This window comes from Ailuropoda melanoleuca, chromosome 13 (genome assembly GCF_002007445.2).
Source record: "Ailuropoda melanoleuca isolate Jingjing chromosome 13, ASM200744v2, whole genome shotgun sequence".
NCBI lineage: Eukaryota > Metazoa > Chordata > Mammalia > Carnivora > Ursidae > Ailuropoda > Ailuropoda melanoleuca.
The window spans coordinates 67,676,100-67,694,955 of NC_048230.1; the positions used below are offsets into that span (position 1 = coordinate 67,676,100).

General features: G+C 45.5%; 1 protein-coding gene across 6 annotated transcripts; it reads right to left on the reverse strand.

Moving 5' to 3' along the window:
- Nucleotides 1-903: 903 nt before the first annotated feature.
- On the reverse strand, nucleotides 904-18,387 carry AAR2 (AAR2 splicing factor). 6 transcript variants are annotated; one of them, XM_034640582.1, is made up of 5 exons: nucleotides 18,298-18,360; nucleotides 16,056-16,184; nucleotides 14,265-15,130; nucleotides 11,202-11,431; nucleotides 904-2,241 (listed from the first exon to the last, which is right to left on the reverse strand). In XM_034640582.1, exons 3-5 carry the CDS (start codon nucleotides 15,076-15,078, stop codon nucleotides 2,074-2,076), a joined length of 1,212 nt encoding a protein of 403 aa, XP_034496473.1. In that variant the 5' UTR covers nucleotides 15,079-15,130; nucleotides 16,056-16,184; nucleotides 18,298-18,360; the 3' UTR covers nucleotides 904-2,073. The 6 variants fall into 6 exon arrangements, with proteins under 6 accessions (XP_034496473.1, XP_034496474.1, XP_034496472.1 ...); XM_034640583.1 differs by lacking the exon at nucleotides 18,298-18,360 and adding an exon at nucleotides 17,969-17,987; XM_034640581.1 differs by lacking the exon at nucleotides 16,056-16,184 and having other exon boundaries at nucleotides 18,298-18,387.
- Nucleotides 18,388-18,856: the final 469 nt, after the last annotated feature.

Below are 18,856 nucleotides of genomic sequence, written 5' to 3' on the forward strand. Positions count from 1 at the left end.
CTGAACAGAGCATAGTAAATAGTAGTTACTTTCTCTTAACCCATTTGTGTGGGTGGTAGGGGTAGCAGGTCTGTGCGGACAGAAGACCAACAGCTTGCAGAACAAAGTCACGTGACCCCACTTCCAGGTGCTGCCCTGACAGTGTCGGTGGGAAACAAATTCTGTCCCAGTGGAGCTGGGTACTCACTTCCGGGTAGTTACTCAAAACTGAGCATGCCCTAGGACCCAGGCCATATCCAGATTCATTGCCTCAGAATCCCTGTGGGGTAGAACTTGGGAATATGCACTTCAAATAATTATTATTGAGATATAATTTACATAGCATAAAATTCTCCATGTTAAGTGTACACTTTCAGTGGTTTTTAGTATATTCATAAGGTTGTACAATCATCACCTCGGAAAGAAACCCTGTAGCCGTTAGCAGTCAACCCCAGGCCCCACTCTCCCAGTGCTGGCAATCACTAACTTGCCTCCCTGTGGATCTGTCTATCCTGGACAATCCATATGAATGCACTCATGTAACATGGGATCTGTGTTTGGCTTTGTTCACTCAGCACAACGTTTTCAAGGGTTCATCCATGTTGTAGCATGGACCAGGAATTCCCCTCTCTGGAATGTGCACTTGTAACAAGCTCCCCAGGTAGTTGTGATGAGTGGGCTTTGGGAGGAAAAGAACTTCTGGTTATTATAAAGCTGCAGGGCCTCAATCCTTCCTTCAGGTATGCCTATCTTGGAGGCTCCACTGGTAACAGCAGGCCAACACAGGCTGCTTGCCTCCTCCAGAGACTGAAGATGTCGGGCAGGGTCTCCTGACACTCAGTAGGGACAAGTGTTGTCTATGGACAGTGGCCTGGCAGCTGAGAAGTGGGCAAATTAACTGCAAGAGAGACTCACACAAGGGGATTTAGTCTCAACGAAAAGACTTTAATGTACATTATGCTCTTGGAAAAACATCTCCAAGGAAACAACTGGAACCAAAAGTCTTAACCAGCATGGATTCTCATTCAGAAACCTGGTGTGAGCCGCAGCCTTAGGAGAGAATGGCACAGGGACTCTTCTCGTAACACAGCAGTTTCAGGTCAGAGTGGCAGGACCTGTGTGTGACAGGCACACCCTCAGGACTCCAACGGAATGGGAGCATTTTCACTCCTGTGGCTGACAGCTCCACAGCAAGACTGGGAAGATCTAGGTTGGCCAGGTCATCTCCAGAGCCCTGAATAAAGGCACAGAACTTCAACGGTGCCAAAGCAGCCTCTGCAGAGCAAGAACCTCTCCGTTTGTTGTTGAATCTCCAGGTCATTGGAAAGAGGCATGGTGGCTCTGGTGAGGAATGGGGCCATATGGAAGGGTTGCCAAGTCCCACCTCTGGGTCTGAGACCTCAGAATGGAACAGATGGGAGGGATGTGGCACTGGCAAGGCCCATGAGGTCAGGAGCCACAACAGTCTTGGACAACTACCCACTGGGACCGCTGGACAGAAGGAAGGGACTTAGATGGAGAAAGCAAAAGCTGACCACTTGTCAGACTCAACCCAACTGTCTTCTGGGTCCCCTCTCCCCAGTCTGGAGCTCCTGAGTGGTCCCAGGCCCGTGTCTTCTTATGTGTTCCCATTCAACAAGGACAGGCAGAAATTCTAGCTGATTTCCCTAGCACCCTGTTTAACTTTTAAATCACCAACGGATAGCTCAGATCCTGTGTGGTCCAGGGTTTCTTGTTTCTAACCACCCTAAGGAAGAAACCATCAGTTTTCTTAGGCTTCTGGCTCACATTTTTCTCCTCTGGAAGGAAGTAGGGTGTTGCTGAGGCAGGTCTCTCCCAAGAGCTTCTGTAAGAGCCCACCTGGAATCTGGTCAGGTTAGCCTCATGGCCAGGCTGACAGGAACCCAGGAATGTGCCTTTGGGATGCATATTGCCTCTTGGACACTGAAGAAACTTATTTATTTGTGAAAGAGGGAATTCTGGCTCCATCTTTGCAGAACCTGGTGGGGCCACTACCCCCACAGGTCCCAGGAGGAAGGGGTAAATGGAGAGGCCAGTGGGGGAAGGGGCCTCCCCGGCTGGCAGCATTCCCAATTAGCCAGTCTCTACACCCTCAGGGAGCTCCACCACCACCGGGGCGCAGTCCTCTGGCTCTGCCTCAAAGTCCCACCGAAACTTCTTGGTCAGGTGAGCTTGGAACTTTTCAGCTTTCTGCCTCAGGGTGGCATCCACGGCAACGCTGCAGGCGGAGGAAAAGAAAACCTACAGAGAACAGAGGATAAGTCACTCCTGAGAACACAGAGGGGGCCGAGAAAGCTGTGGAAATTTCCTCATGGTGTTCAGCTCTCTGGGGCGGGTGTATCAGCTGCTGCTGGCACAGGCCCAGGACACCTGCTGTGCTCCCCCCAAACCAAGAAAGAAGGCCCAAACCCAGCTGAGAAGCTGGGGCAGGACTGGAATGGAAAATTACTATCTTGGGCAGAGATGCCCCATTGAGAGTAAGGCCAGTGGGGCCATCACCCTGGCCCAGTCCCCTGGGGAGCTCTCCTGGGCACCTGGGCAATAACTACACCAGCTGGTACCAACAAAGGCTTGGAGGGCTTATAAGCCCCTGCATCCCATTAAGTCCCAGGTCCTAGGCCGAGGCTGATTTGTTGCTCTAATCTTCATGGGCCACAGGCTGCCAGTCAGAGGTTTCTATTCCCTTTGAAAGTTGTCTTTGATGTTCTTCTTTTAAAATTGTGGTAACAGGGGCTCCTGGGTGGCTCAGTAGGTTAAACACCCAACTCTTGATTTTGGCTCAGGTCATGATCTCAGGGTTGTAAGACTGAGCCCCACATCAGGCTTCATGAAGCCTGCTTAGGATTCTCTCTCTCCCTCTCCCTCTGCACCCCCCCACTCATGCACATGCTCTCTTTCTCTAAAAATAAAATAACATAAAATAAAATAAAGTTGCGGTAACATGTACATAATACAAAACCTACCATTTTAACCTTTTTTTTACATTATCATTTTAAAAATTATATATACATAACATTTACCATTTTAACCATTTTTAAGTGTACAATTCAGTGGCATTAAGTACACTGACACGGCTATGCAACTGTCACCATCATCCACCTTCAGAATTTGTTTATCCTTCCCAACTGATACTCTCTACCCACACTAACTTCCCATTCCGCGCCCCCCCCAGGCCCTGGAAGCCACCCTTCAGCAATGAACAAGGGTTCCATTTTCCACATCACCGGCAAGATCTGTTTTTTGGTATTTATTAATTATTATTATTATTTTTTTAAATAATAGCCATCGTGATGGGTGTGGAGTGGTATCTCACTGTGGTTTTGATCTGCATTTCCCTTATGATTAGTGATGTTGAACATCTTTTCATGTAGATGTACTGGCCACTTCTATGTCTTCTTTGGAGAAATGTCTATTTAAGTCCTTTGCCCATTTTTAGTCAGGTTTTTTGTTGTTGAGTTATTGTATTTCTTTATATATTCTGGATATTAATCCCTTGTTTTGATGTTCTTTTTAATTCAGTTTCATCTGATATAAACACGGGCAGGGGGCAGAGCAGTAATCTTCTCTACATCTGACACTCCACTCTGGATCTTCCTGGATCCCAATCACTTCTAAGAATAACAGCAAACTTGTTCCTCCTCCTCATACTATTTTCCTGTTCTCAAATTCAAAGAAGTTTCAGAGTATCCCAACAGATCCTCACAATGCTCTGGGAAGACACACCAGAATACCCATTTTATGGAAATGGAGGCTAAGAGGAGTTAAATGACTGGATGAAAACTAACAGGAAAGGAAGAAGTAGTTTTCCCCAGACCACCCCACCGATACAGGAGCGTGAAGGTGGGGGAAGCTCTTGCTTGCACAACCGTCTCCTGCTGTAGCCGGCCTGCAGATCATCATGGAAGGAATCTGGGCGCCAGGGGCCTTGACCTGACAAAGTTAGCAGCTATACTCTGCAGCTGATTCCAGGGATACCTGCTTTTCCACTGCCTGTTAGGAGTGACGCTCATTTCAGTGGTCTTTGTTTGGAGTCATTTTGTTGGAGGGGACAACAAAATGGTAGCAGGGACAGAAGTGATTGGGGGCTGTGGGTGTGCAGAAGCAGAAGTAGGGTTACAGAATTTGGTTTCATTAACTTGGCAATCGACTAAATACAGGAGCGGGAAGCATAGCCACAACAAAACAGCAGATCAATAACCAATTAGAGGGGCTGTGTGAGCTTGGTGGCAAGAGGGCAGCAGGGAAGTCACTGCCTGTCTGTAGGCAGCTAATGGAGCTTGCCCTGGAGTGCTGACTGTGGAGCCCAGTTGAACTCTAGGGAGAGGCCCCGTACGGGAAGCAGAGAAGCCTTGTTTCAAACCGCGTTAGTTCCAGAGGCCCTGCATACCCCTGGGTCTGTCCCAAAGTCCTGGGGAGCCTGCTGGCTGAATCTGCAAAAGCCTCTTCTTGTTCCGCTCCTTCCACAGTCAACTGCACCCCGTCTACACAGCCCCGCCTCTACAAGTTCTACTGCCTCTCCTGTGCCTCTACACACACGTGCTTTTTCCTCTGCTTAGAACACCCTTCCACCCCTGCTTTCACCTTCTTCACCTACTAATTTCTACCAGTGACTCAGGTTCAGCAGAGACATCAGCTCCTTTAGGATGTCTTCCCAGACCAAGGAAGGAACAGGTGCTCCTTTATGCTCCTCCAGCACCCAGGGTTACCACGAACATAGCTTCAATCTCAATTAGGTAACAGTCCATTTACTGTTGAGCTCTCCCAAGAGAAAAGGAACAACTCCAAAGCAGTGACTCTCTCCTACTGCATACTCACTCCCGGCACAGAGACTGACATAAAGGACCCATGAAGTGTTTAATGAGCAAAAAAATGAAGAAAACCACAGACTCTATGAAAATCCATTTTTGGTTCACTTCTGCACAAGTCCTTGGCACCATATAATTGCTCAATAATTATGTGATGGTGCTGGACAGAATAAAGGACTTGTCTTGGGAAGGAGGTGGCCCCTGAATGCCACCAGCTCACAAGCCACCTCCTTGTGACAGGTCTCTAAAAAGCCCAAGCTGAAATGAATTGCTCCAGCCTCTGTTCCCCTAGCACTGGGCCTGAACCTTCCTATGGCATTTCTCACACTGTGATCACAGTATCTGTGCTCCTTCAGAGTAGAGAATGAGTCCTTTTTATCAACGTGTCCCACACAGCATATCACCCAGGGCCTGGCATAGAGTTAGGACCCACAGCAAGCTCACTGAACAGATATGAATGAGATGAGATGGAGGGCCTGCCCTGCATTTGGCAACGGCCAACAGTGACAGGTCTGAACAGGCTGGGCAAGAGACTCATCGCTCATCCTTCCCACCCGTATCTCAAACGATGCCTGGGAGTAAAATCAACCAGAGGCAGGTAAAACAGAAACCTTCTATCTGAAAAATAAGGCTTCCAATTTTAAAAGTGCTTTGTCCTTTTTAAAGAACTTGTCAATTTAATCTTTACTACAAACCTGGGTACTGTAAAGCTGGGAGGTAAGAGGACAGGAAATTACTATTCCCACTGTACAGATGAGAATGGTGATAAACGCCGAGCAAGTAATAAATGTAAAGCGAGATCCAGTCCAAGTAGGAAAATCTCAATCCTTCGTCCCTACCAAGACTTTCTTTTTGCCTCAACACAGAACTAATACATTCATCATATTTTCAGCACTGCCCTGTGGGGAGCCAGGGGACTTGGGAGACCAGGTGCTTCTGGAATTGTCCCTGCTGCAGGCCTCCAGGACCCAGGGCATAGCCCAGGTTGACTTTTTAAATTTTTAAAAATTTTTTTTATTTTTATTTATTTTTTTAAAGATTTTATTTATTTATTTGACAGAGATAGAGACAGCCAGCGAGAGAGGGAACACAAGCAGGGGGAATGGGAGAGGAAGAAGCAGGCTCACAGCGGAAGAGCCCGACGTGGGGCTCGATCCCACAACGCCGGGATCACGCCCTGAGCCGAAGGCAGACGCTTAACCGCTATGCCACCCAGGCGCCCCCCAGGTTGACTTTTTTTTAAAAAGCAACTTTATTGAGGTATAATTTACATAAAATTCACCCATTTTAAGTGTTCGATTCGTTCTGACAAATGTGTACACCCATGCAACCATTAAATGATATAATCAAGATGGATACTTGTTTTTTTCTTTTGGTATTCAGTTTTATGAGTCTGAAGCCCACATACCATCACAATCGGGATACTAAACAGGCTCGTCACTCCAAAAAACTCCCTTGTGCTGCCCCTTAGTGGTCAAACCCTCCCCTTATCCAAGCCCCTGACATCCAGTGACCTGTTGTCCTGATAGTTTGTAAACTTAATATTTTAAAAACCCATAATTCAGAAAAGAAGATGTATAGACATTACCTAGTTTTCAAGCAATAGTTTACTTTGATTCTCTTGTTTTTAGATTAATTTTATGGCTTCTTCAGAAAACTTGGTAATGATCTATTTATTTTACTTATTAAAGAGAAATCAAGTAAATGCTTCTTAACATCACTGAGAAATGAATCATCTTAATATTGGAAAACTAATCCTGGATATTTAAAAAATACTTTCGAAAGAAGACAACGACATTTCACAAACAATTTCATTTCTCTAAAACTAGAAGCACACACCTTGGGTATTTTTCTTTAAATATAGAAAAAGGTATTAATATTTTTATCATTAAGTCTGTATATTCTAAAATTGTAAATTACTTTAGCCCGAAACATGAAAGCCTTCTCTTAAACCCAAGTTAAATAAATTGAGTTCAGTCAGGTCACCTTGAGAAATTCAAAATACCAAGGTAGGTAGCTGAGTCACTATCTTATCCTATTTTTTGGGCAGGCAAAAAAGATGAAATTTCCTAATTTTTCAATTCCCAAATGATTATTCAACTTAGAATGAAACCAGTCAGAGGTAGAACATTCTATTTCCAATTGCAGAAGAAGAAAGTGGTGTTAAATAAAACTATCATTTCACAATGATTACCAGGACAGTAAAAAGCAACAGGAATCATGTCTTCTGAGGTCAGTTTAAAGAATTTGGGATGTTTCATCTGGGAATAATAAATGAGAGCCCACCACAGACTTTAGCATCAACTCAGCCTTGCCATCCACTAGCTCTGGTGATCTTGGGCAAAATCATTTGACCTCTAAGATCCTGTTTCCTCGCTGTAAAGTGAGATTATATACTTAGCTCTGAACACTGTGGTGAGGGCTAAATGAGATAATGCACACAGTAAGTGTGCAAAAGTGACAGCTGACGGCAGAAGGTGTGTGAGTAGGTAGGTGAAATTGATCATAACTGGTGTTCTGGTAAAAATACTACAGACATCACTGTCAGAGCCAGTGTCTTCCACCAAGAGTTAAAGATGGACACTGGCATTTAGAATATCGGCAAGAAATGAAGCTGGAAAGAATAGATGGCCTATTGTGACTTAAAGTATTTTAAAAAACAGGTTACGTGACTATATGCCTAAATGCTATGCAATCAGCAGTGAGAATCCTTATTTTGTACATAACTCATTTTCTAACATACTATTAAATTCAGATTATCCTTTCATTGGTTTTAAACAAATTATGGTGACTCAAGTTGCTTTTAATAAAAGAAAAAACTGTATCTATTTTTGTAAAACAAATAATTTTTATTCAAGCTAAATCCATGGGATTTATAAAAATCAGTGGCATCTATTCAAAAGGGCCTCTAATGGCAGAGGCCATTACGTGGCTAATTTTATACCAGCTAATGCGGCAGCCTTGAAGTGCTTACACATACAAACACCAGTCCATCTCCATGGGTAGTAGCCATTTAAGCTCCTAAGTAAGAAAGCCAGTTCCACTTACTTGACTACCCGGGGGCAGAGCAGGCGGCTGGCTGAAGAAGGCTTTTATGGGCTGATTCATTCACTCACATACCCCCTAAGTGAGTGCCTCTGTGTGGGGGGACTGGATTCTCACTGCCAACATGGTACCAATGTTAATTCTCCATTAAAAAAAAAAAATCTTGTAATATCCTTTTTTACATTGTGCCTGTTGAAATCTGTTGTCCTTCCAGCACGTGGTTAAATGCCTCCCTTCACAAATAGTCACTCCTGCTCCTCTCTCTCCTCCTCAAATTGCAACCCTACTCTGAATTAACCAATTCCTTTTTGGTGCTTATAATACCTTTTGATCAGACTGCACTGCACCTGTCATATTAGGGGCATCTATTTATGCTACCACAGGAATTATGTACTCTAGCCATCCCAAAACACCCAACATCACGAAGTGAGAGAAGTGCTAGGCCTCAACTAGGTGTTGAAAATAACCAGATGAACAATAAACCAGGCTTTGGGTAAAAGTTCACGGCTTAGTGGGGAAGTCAGGCAGACAATGTACACATTTCAGCAGGCACAGCCTGTGTAATATAATAGTGACAAGTCCAAAGTAGGCTAATAGTATGGAAAGGAGGGATTGGGAATGGCTTCACAGAGGGATGCCTTGAGGGCATCTTGTAGGATGAACAAGTTCACACCAGGCAGAATGAAAATCATGTTCAGTTAAGAAGGCATGAAACGGGCATAAAGTTTCAGTCGTGCCAAATGAAAAAGTTCTAGAGATCTGCTGTGCTTATAATTACCAATACTGTACTGTACACTTAAAAGTGTGTTAAGAGGTTAGATCTCATGTTATGTGTTTTTTACCATGATAAAAAAAAAAGGGGGAGGTGCCTGGCTGGCTCAGTCAGTTAAGCATCCGATTTTTGGTTTCAGCTCAGGCCATGGTCTCGGAGGTGTGGGATTGAGCCCCGCATAGGGCTCTGTACTCAGTGTGGTCAGCTTGAGATTCTCTCTCTGTGCCCCTCCCCCTGCTTGTGCTCTCTCTCTAAAATAAATANAAAAAAAAAAAAAAAAAAAAAAAAAAAAAAAAAAAAAAAAAAAGCCTGAAACAGCATGGCGTGCCTGAGAACTTATAAGGAGGCCGCTATTGCTGGAGTTGACAGGGGAAAACAAGGAGAGGAAGCAGAAGTTGGAGAACAGATCAGGAGCCAGATCAGAATGGACCTTGTGATCTATGTTTGTGCTTTTAACTTTCTAGGCAATTAGGAGATGCAGAGAAATAGTATCAGATTTGCATTTCAGAGCAACTCAGGTGGCAGCATGGGCAATGGGTGGACTGACAGGGGTAGGCATGGAAGCTGACAAACTGATGAGACCAACAGGGTCTCGGGGCCCATGTTAGGTAAATGGTACTAGGGCAGGACCACCTTCTAAACAATGCTACCAAAATATAATCTGCAAGTCAGGGACTCTGTCTTGTTCACAGCTATATTTCCAGTCCTAATAACAGGGCCTTACATACAGCAGATGCTCAGTAAATACCTGCTAAATCAGAGAATAAATCTCTTGAGGGCAGGAAACCTAATATATGGATCCCTCAACACTTTCAGGAAGATGCTGTATATAAAGATAGGATGCTCAAAAATATGTGTTGATATATTTTTTTAAAGGCACATGTCTTGGATTTTCCCAAATAATGACATCAAATTTTCTTGGTGAAAAGTCCAGACAGAATTCTTCTAACCATCAGCTCTGCACACCCCACCTCGGCATCTAGCAAACCAGCCAGGCCCTGTCTGCTTCGTAAATCATTGCTGGCAACACAGCGTCAGCAATCAGAGCTCAGCTGTCGGTCAGCTCTGCTGACAATGGTCAGCACAGCCAATGACACAGTGTGGTCCTCCTATGTTTGTGTGACACCATTAACGCACATCACAAGGGTAGCACATCATTCCCATGGGTCATTGCCAGAGGCAAGTCAGCAAGATGACGCCCCCTGTCACCCCTCATCAGTTAGTAGCTCATGTAACCCAGGAACTTGGTGGAGGGCGGGAGAATGGGATTTCCCCTTCAGAGGAAAGATAAAGGGATTTAATTTCTCTGTTAGGAACCAATAAAAGAGCAGTTTTATAACTCTTCTGAAGTGGAACACACCAGGCTCAAGCCATCAGCTTGACCAACTTGTCCCCACAGTCTGCATAAGGCCCCCAACTGCGAGAGTTTTATGTCAGCTGCCTGCTTACAGGGATTTCTCCAACAGTATGATGTTTGTAGAAAAGTGTTCCATACCTCTGAGAAATAAGCGCCTGGTGGTGTCTCCAAGGATGTCAATCAAGAATCCTCACTGGGGGAATCTACATTATATTCAGTACACAGGAACATAAGCACAAGACTCAGGCCTGGGTTCAAATCCTAACCCTGCCACTTACCAGCTGTGTGACGTTACATAAATGACTTACCCTTTCTGGGTCTCAATGTTCTCATCTGTAAATAGGAAATAATCCTCCCTGCCTTGAAGGGCTCCAGAGAGATTAAATGAGGGAACCCAAGGAGCAGATAAACATGATGCCTGCTACTCAACAGGCATTTACTGAATGTCTGTCCCCTCCCTCACCCCGAGTGGGAGTGGTATGTGAGCAAACAGCCACCTTCTAAGGAGCGGGCCTCAGAGTGGTCTCACACACAGGGAGGAAAAAGCAGCTCATGGAACACAAAGTATGGAAACTGACAGCTTGCAGCTTCTGCCTCTTCTACACTTGAGAAAGTTACAAAATGTGAGTGACAGAGGCTGTCCCAAGAACATAAAGGAAGCTAATCTATTTGCAAAGGGAGGAAATAGCACAGGATGAAGATTGTAAGTTGTTTGAAGCTTCTTCCCTAATTACCACTCATAATGAAAATTTAATTGCCAAGTTAAAAGCAAATTTCACTTTTTCTGTCAGAGAATCTCTGCAGAAACTGGCACGTTTTGTTTGAACAGGAAATCAAAGTTACTTTAATGCTTAAATGAGATCTAAGGAGCTGCAGATGTTTCCCTGGAAATAACAAGCTTCAAAACTCTGTCCTACTGGGTTATACCACCTTATGGCTACAGGGAGAAAGAAAAAGTGTTCTGAGCTGAATAACTCACAGAGGTGGAGGTCATTCAAATGCCAAGTACCCCACTGCGTGGCACTCTTGGAGCCAGGCAGGGAAATGGTGGTTATAGAGAGAGGGTCTCTGGCATCAAGGAACTTACAACTGAGTAGAAGAGAGAACCAGGAAATAGCCCGAGGTTAGGAAACTGCAACAAAAAAGTAACCCTCCCAAAGGGGCTTTCACACATCCTCGCCTGCATTCTGACCCACACGGTATCAGCCAAAACGCTGCTCACCTGTAAGGTGCTGGTGAGGAAGTTGTTCTGGGAGACAATGTCCACGAAGAAGTCGGCGGGGATCTCACCGAGCTGGTGGTAGAGGATGGAGATGAGGTTGCTGTAGAGGGAGCGGTGCCTCACCATGGCGTCCTCGGAGCGACACAGCAGGTTCAGGAGCCGCTTCCAGTGCTCGAACGCCTCATACACATTCCCCAGGAGGAAGCATACAAAGGCAAACTGCAGTTCACCTGAAAGGCGCAGAGAGGAGAGTGATCCTGGGACAGTGGAGCGCCAGCTGACTCTACGAGGCCCCCAATTCTACTGGCCTCAGCAGTGGGCGGTGGCCTTTTATCCTGGTACTCTCACAGAGCCCTCCTGCTAGGTGGGGTTTTGCACTGAGCACATGCTCAGTTAAAGTTTGCTGAACTGCTATAAACCCAGGCCACGAAAAACCAAACTGCACTTTTATAAAATCAGACTGTAAGAGAAGAGATATACCTAGTATTCGCCTGGCACTTAGAAAGTTTACAAAATGTGTCCATGGATATTATGCCAGAGGGATCCCAAACTTGGCTGCCTACCAGAATTACTAGGAGAGCTTGTTAAAGATAAAGCTGCCCCAAGCCTCCCTCACGGAGATCCTGGTTGAGACAGATGATGAAGCCTCAGAATCTGTACCTCTAAAAAGCTTCCCAGGTGATTCTGATGCAGATGGTCTGCTCCAGGGCCAGGGAAATGCTGCACTACACCATATAAGCCTCAGCCCAACTCCACAAGGTGTTCGGGGAAGGTGGCATTTGTCTCATTTTACAGATGAGGTCAAGGGACTTACCCAAGGTCACACATCGAATGCTTGGCAATGGGAACAATGGAAAGATAAAACAGAATTCCTAGTGGGTGAGAACAGTTCCAGAGCCTCCCAGAAGAGGAAAATTTGTGAGTACTTGTTCCAGGCTTAGCCTGCCAGCCCAAATCACTTGCATTTGTTTAACCACAGGGCTCTGTGATTTAATCTCTATGAACAGCTTGGTGGCTAATAGCATGAGCTCTGGAACCAAACTACCTGAGTTCAAATCTCGGCTCCACTCTTCAGAGATGTGTGACCTTGGGCAAGTTACTCAGTCTGTTTATACCTCAATTTCCTTATTTGAGCGCTGTGGGGAAGATGAAATAAATCACTATGGTTCAAATAAAGCACTTAGAATAATGCCTAGCACAAAGGAGTGCTCAAGAAATATTATTCTTATTCCCACAACTCCACCAGATGACTGTCAGAAACAAAGAAACCCCATGATCCAGAAGCCACTGTCCTTGGGCAAGCAACTGGGTCTCTGGCTGCCAAGATAAACTGCTGCTGATTAGAGACATTCTCTCTGGCTTCAAATTTAATGAGGGCTTCTGTGTCATACCTATACGTGGGCCATAAAAGGAACAGATGCACTCAACACCAAGTACCTCTTTAAATGCATGGTGCTTGATCTCTGTCACCTCCAGAGACGTGAAAAACTAGCTCTCCATTCCTCAGCTTGTGGAACTAAGTTTGTCTAGCTTCCTGGTCCAGATATATTGGATGTTTGACTGACATTTTCAAGATATTGTCAAATTTCTTTCTATGATAGAAGTTAATGGTTTGCTTCTACAGTTGGCTTTACCTGGTTAGTTTGTGAAAATAGGAGCTTATTCTCTGAAATTAGGGCATTTACTTAAATTCATGCATTTCTAGTCTAGTCTGAAATTAAGTTATGATATCAGAAGTAATTTCAAAGAGCTGTCAGGAAGATACAAAGTTATCCCTGCAACAGACCTTTCACAAGATTACTTTGAAGAACTAAATTGTTTAAGAGGTAGAAAACAGGATTTCTGTTCATTTTTATGACAGAATTTCTTAAGTGTTATTTATCAAATGATAATACTGTGTAATGCATTAATATGCACTCATGAAAATGTGCCCTTTTATCAGAGAGCCAATGATATAAGGGCCCATCTTCAAATTTCTCACTGATCTTCCAACAGAAAAATATGCAAACACCTGGACAATTTGTAAAAGAAGAATTATGAATAGCTGTTAAAGATGTGATGAATGTTTGCTGTCACTAGAATCAAAGAAATATAAATTGAAACGACATCATCCTCCAACCATCCAGTTGGAAGAGGCCTTTGCTAAATCGCCATTTCCGAGGTGAAGGGCAACAGCCTCACCCCAGCCGGCAACACACAGGCTCTGATCCAACCATTTCAACCCTAAATGTATGTAAAGTACACACAAGGATGTTCATCAGATGACACAATAGGGAAAACAGGGACATCTTAAAGGTCTGTCAACAGAGGGCTGGTTCAATAAGCAGCCACTATAGAGGAGGGACTGTTTCAGTGACATAGAAAAATGTTTATGTTAAAGCAGATTACAAAATAATCTAACAAAGTAATATACTATAATCTTGTTTTTGTAAAAAATCCTTTATACACACAAACACATATAACTGAGGGGAAAAAAAGACTAAAGGGAAATACACAGAAATACACAGAGAAGAGACTGCAATGAAATGCTGCACAAGGATACACACACATGTAAAAGACGAAAAGTAAATACACCCAAATGTATAAAATGGTTATTTCTAGGTGGTGGGAACTGGGAGGGAATTTTTGTTTGATGAGCATATATTATTTTTGCAATAAGGAGAAAAATAACAATAAAAACAATAATAATTTTTAAAAAATAACTATCCTGGTCTAAGCCAGTGGAGACCAACACTTTGAGAGAATCAGGAGCAAACTGAGGAGGCAGATGCGAGGCTGGGAACCAGGAGCCCCAGGCTCTGGTCTCACTTCATTCACATAGTTGGCCAAATCCTTTCCCTCTGTGAACCTCAATCTGTAAAGTAAGGGGCTGGGCCACATCAGTGGTTCCCAAACACAGGACTGGCTGCATCAGGTTCACCCACAGTGCTTGTTTATTATATAGACAGACAGATACTGCTGGGGCCCCACTCCTGATCTCTTCAATCAGTCTGCAGGAGGACTGGGCAAGACTACTTCCTAACCAAATATAAGAACCACTGGACAAGATAACCCAGGACGTACCCCCTACTATTACAGCCATCCCTCGGCCCACTCTCAAAGAATCCTGTTCCTCCTCACCAAGCACGTCCTGGGGGCTGCTGGGGAACTCCTTGCTGAGCACCGTCTCCAGGGCATAACTCAGGTCCATGTTGTGCCTGGTTATCTCCGCTGGTGTGGCACCTGCCGGGAACATCTGCGTGGGCAGCTCTGAGAAGCGGATCTCTGTCCCGGCTCTGGGCTTCATCTCTGGCAGCCGGGCCAGGCCCTCCTGGTAGCTTTTGCACTCGGTGCCACAGCGAGGCAGATTCTGCTCCACACGGTCCTTGGTGTGCTTCATGGACAGCACGGGAAGCACCTCTGAGAAAGAACAGATCTGCCGGCTCTCGGGCTGCAGCTTCTCCATAGTGGCCTCGCTGATAAAGTTGGTGAGTGAGATCCACTTCTTGAGTGTAGCATATGGGTAAGGGCCCAGGAACTGGTCTAGCTCCTGGAGGTTGGCCCTCATGGCCTCTACCTCAGCCTCTGGGGCCGGGGACAGGTCTACCTCTTCTCGGACCGCATTCCAGCGCAGGACCATCAGCTCCCGCTGCTGCAGGCTAAGGAAGAAGCCCATACGAGGCCCCACCTCCCTGGGATTGGCCTTGTCCACAGAGCTATAGTGGAGGAAGTGGATGCCCGGTGGGATCATCTTCACCCCCCGGAACTTGGGCCCCACCTCCCAGGAGTTGTAGTCAATGCCAAATTCTGTCCCCTTGGGCATATTCAGGATGACCACAGTGGCCCCTTCAAAGAAGAGGCGCTTGGCAAGCTCGGGATCCATCTGCATGGCAGCCATGGGGCCAGTGCTAGGTGAGAAGAAAGAGAACCCCTCTTGTCTTCCAGAACAACTGAAAAAGAAAGAAATCAGCGTTAACTGGAACTTGGGGAAAGATGCTTCATTTGCTGAGGATTCTGCATGTGCCAGATTGAATTAGGCCCTTGACATAATTATCTTCCTTAATCCTTGCCACAACCCTGCATTGATTTTACTGATGAGGAAAATAAGACTTAGAGAAAAGAGGATTTTGTGTTTTGTTTATTAAGAAAGAACACTCACTGCATAGCTGGAAAGCCATTGAGCAGGAAAGACATGCTCAAAGTCACACAAGGTCACACAAATTAGAACCTGGGTACCCTGTCCTCCAGGCCAGTGTTCTTCTCACTGTCCACTCAGCATCTGCTCTCGGATCTCTCTCTCACCACAGGATGAAGGTGGGGAAAGCCTGGGTAGTCTATTCAAAACTACAACTGTGCCTAAACTGTCTCACACTATAACTCTGCCGAAACCCTATTGCTGAAGAGTCCCAAGGAGCTGAGAAGGATGATTAAATCCAGCATATACTCAGTTTCCCATAAGCCTCAAGGAAGGCCCAGACATGGACAGAAGGTGGAAAGTGGGTGCTCAGCATTTAAGTTGACAAAATGTTTGGGAAGTGGAAAGCTTTTCAACCACAAACCTCCTCTTCATCTTTGACGCATAAAAAAACCCTAAAGTCCAAGGAGTGAAACAACTTCCCAAAGGGCCTACAGTCAGTGGCAGCTCTGCACCCCTTACCCAGAATGGATTCAGGTGGCATGGCTGGCCTAGGATCAGTATTTAGAAGAGAAAGAGCAAGAACACTTATTTTACCCACCTCTGAGCTATCCATGGGGACATACTGATACAACGTGTAGGCAGGCAGACACTGCCTGGGTGGTATTTATAGGAACGGTTCCAACATGAACTAATTTAATCCAAACAATTATCTAACCTTCTAGTCCCAAGACACTTACCTATGCAATTTAACAAATAATCACTGAGCGCCCGCCCCGTGCCAGATCTTTGTGTGAAACGTCCGCAGAGTAGGACAGTCACTACTGCCTCTAGGCACTTCCAACCCAGTCGGATGCACAAACAAGAACCTCAAATTTCAGAAACAGAAGAAACAGATTCCTGTTTAATTCTATTCTTTTTATGTTAATAAACAAAACAAAATAAAACAGTGAGGAAAGGAAGATCAACCTGTTTCCAAAAATGTTAAGGGAAATATTTTATCATCTCAAGCCCAAACCACGACAAATATCTCTGACTCTAAATCAGCATTTTTTTTTTTTCAAACTGCAAGTCAAAACTCATTAATGGGTTAAGAAATCAATTTAGAGGGGCGCCTGAGTGGCACAGCGGTTGAGTGTCTGCCTTCGGCTCAGGGCGTGATCCCGGTGTTGTGGGATCGAGTCCCACATCAGGCTCCTCTGCTGTGAGCCTGCTTCTTCCTCTCCCACTCCCCCTGCTTGTGTTCCCTCTCTCGGGCTGTCTCTATCTCTGTCAAATAAATAAATAAAATCTTTAAAAAAAAAAAAAAAAGAAAAGAAATCAATTTAGAGGGCGCCTGGGTGGCTCAGGGGGTTAAACGCTTGCCTTTGGCTCAGGTGATGATCCCAGCGTCCTGGGATCGAGCCCCACATTGGGCTCCCTGCTCAGCGGGAGGCTTGCTTCTCCCTCTCCCTCTGCCCCTGCTTGTGTTCCCTCTCTCACTGTCTATCTCTCTCTTTCCATCAAATAAATAAATAAAATCTTTTTAAAAATTAAAAAAAATCAATTTAAAGAGTCTCAACCAGCACTAATTTTTTTAATGGAAAGAAGAGAATTTAAAAAAAAAACAGAATGCATCATGAGTAATAAAGATAATAACCGTCTTCTGAAGTTTTATGTGTTTGTATGGATTCTTGGTCATGAGATAAAATGTATTTGTTATTGTAGGTCACAGTCAAAAAAGTCTGAAGGCCACAGCTCTAAGTAATTTGCATCATCATCATCTTATTCCCAACCCTGAATTCTGAAGGTACTTAATAAATACTTGCTAAATGAAGAGCTATTGCATTTAGAATAATTGTTCATCAATTAGCCATTTTCCCTTGTGGTATCTGTGCTCCTTCTTGATAATGACATTCCTTTATTCTAATTACACCAGCCATAATTCTCTTCACTGCATCTTCAGCAGCTGGCACAGAGAAAATGCCCTGGAATGCAGAGTCACATCCATCTGCTTCTCTCCATCACCTCCTTACTCCCAAGTTCCCCGTTCTCCATCCAACAGCCGGACTGAACTTTTCAAAGTGTCAATCTAAGCATGTCACCAACCCACATTTAATGCCATGTGAGTGGCTTCTCTTACGGCTCCTGGAAATCCAGAATTTTTACCATGACCTACATGACCTACAAGACCTACAAGACCTACAAGGCCAGGGCTGCCTGGCTCCTCCCAACTTCTTCAGATTGTTTCATACCATACACCCCCACGAGCCCTCTGTTCAGCCACACTGGCCTCTTTCAGACCCTCAGGCAGGAGGCTCCCTGGATTAAACAAACAAACAAAAAAAACACAACTCTTCCCTCTCTTCTTCCTCAAATCATTTTTTCTGATCTCAACTCAATATTCACTTCCTCACTAAAGCTTGCTTGACCCGGGGTTGGGGTTAGGTCAGGTATGCCGTGAGACCCTCCGCCTGCACCTTGCGCCTTTCCACTTCATTGATCAGGCTGCAATTTTGCGTGTATGTTTAGTAGAGGGCTGTCACCTCCGTGAGACTTGGGTGAGTCTTTTTGTTCCTCCAACACACACTAGATGCTTGATAAGCATTTATTTAATAAAAACATGCTATCCATTTTGTAGATGAGAAACAAAGGGTCGGTTCGGGCAAATTACCTTACTCGAAATTACTGAGTCGGACAGAACCATATCGGGCGCCGCCAAGGTCTCCGGCCCCCAAGTTCTCAAGTTAGGAAAACAGCGAAATTACCCCGAGTGCCCCAGGAAGTACTGGCGACGGGGGCTCTGGTGACGGTTTCTCAGGCAGAAAGGTCAGTGTGGCGAAGCCACCAGGGTCCCAGCACCGGCCCACAGGGGGGGACGCGCGTCCCGGCGAAGCGCCCCACTTCAGGGCACTCCACGATCCCGAGCCGGGAAAAGGGTGGGTGAGCCACACAGACAACGAAAGCAGAAGAGTTCAAACTAGGCCAGGAGACCGCACTCACCAGCTTCGGACTCTCCCCGCTCTCAAGCGCGCCGCGGAAACGCACCGGAAGTTCTCGCGTTTTGGCTCGGGACGGGAGCGACCGGGAAAGAGGCCCGGCAGTGCTCTTGGTCTCGGGAGGAACGGTCCGACGCTTGCAGGTTCCGCCGCATCAAATGTTGCCTTTTGCTACTTTAAGTTACGCGTCTTAGCTCCTGAACCGTGGATAACAACCTTCACCAAACCATGTATATCCTGCTCCAGAAACACATCCACCAGCCCTGGTCCTTTGGTCTTAATCAGTCATGGTCGCTGAAGCTGGGGTCAAGATCATCGCTGCCTAGTAGCCACACGAGTGCTCAGTGATGGTCCCGGTCAGACAGTTTCCACCTGAGTATCACCACTGGCCCATTATCACCCAGTCGCAGGTTCCAACCGCACTCAGTCCTGGAGGAGGTTGTCAGAAACCCAGTCCGCATGGTGGAGAAAACCAGTCTCACCAGCAGTAGCCACCACATGGGTCCCTCCCGCCATCATCACCCGTGTCAGACGGTGCAGGCTATAGACGTGCCTCGCGAGGG

Bases quoted from the DNA above. Each gene is read 5' to 3' on its own strand.
- AAR2 (XM_034640581.1), bottom strand. From the start codon at position 15,078: ATGGCTGCCATGCAGATGGATCCCGAGCTTGCCAAGCGCCTCTTCTTT. The intron at 11,432-14,264 runs GTACGTCCTGGG...TGCGCCTTTCAG, and splicing joins GATGGCTGTAATAGTAGGGG to GTGAACTGCAGTTTGCCTTT. The intron at 2,242-11,201 runs GTGAGCAGCGTT...TGTTCTCTGTAG, and splicing joins TCCTCACCAGCACCTTACAG to GTTTTCTTTTCCTCCGCCTG.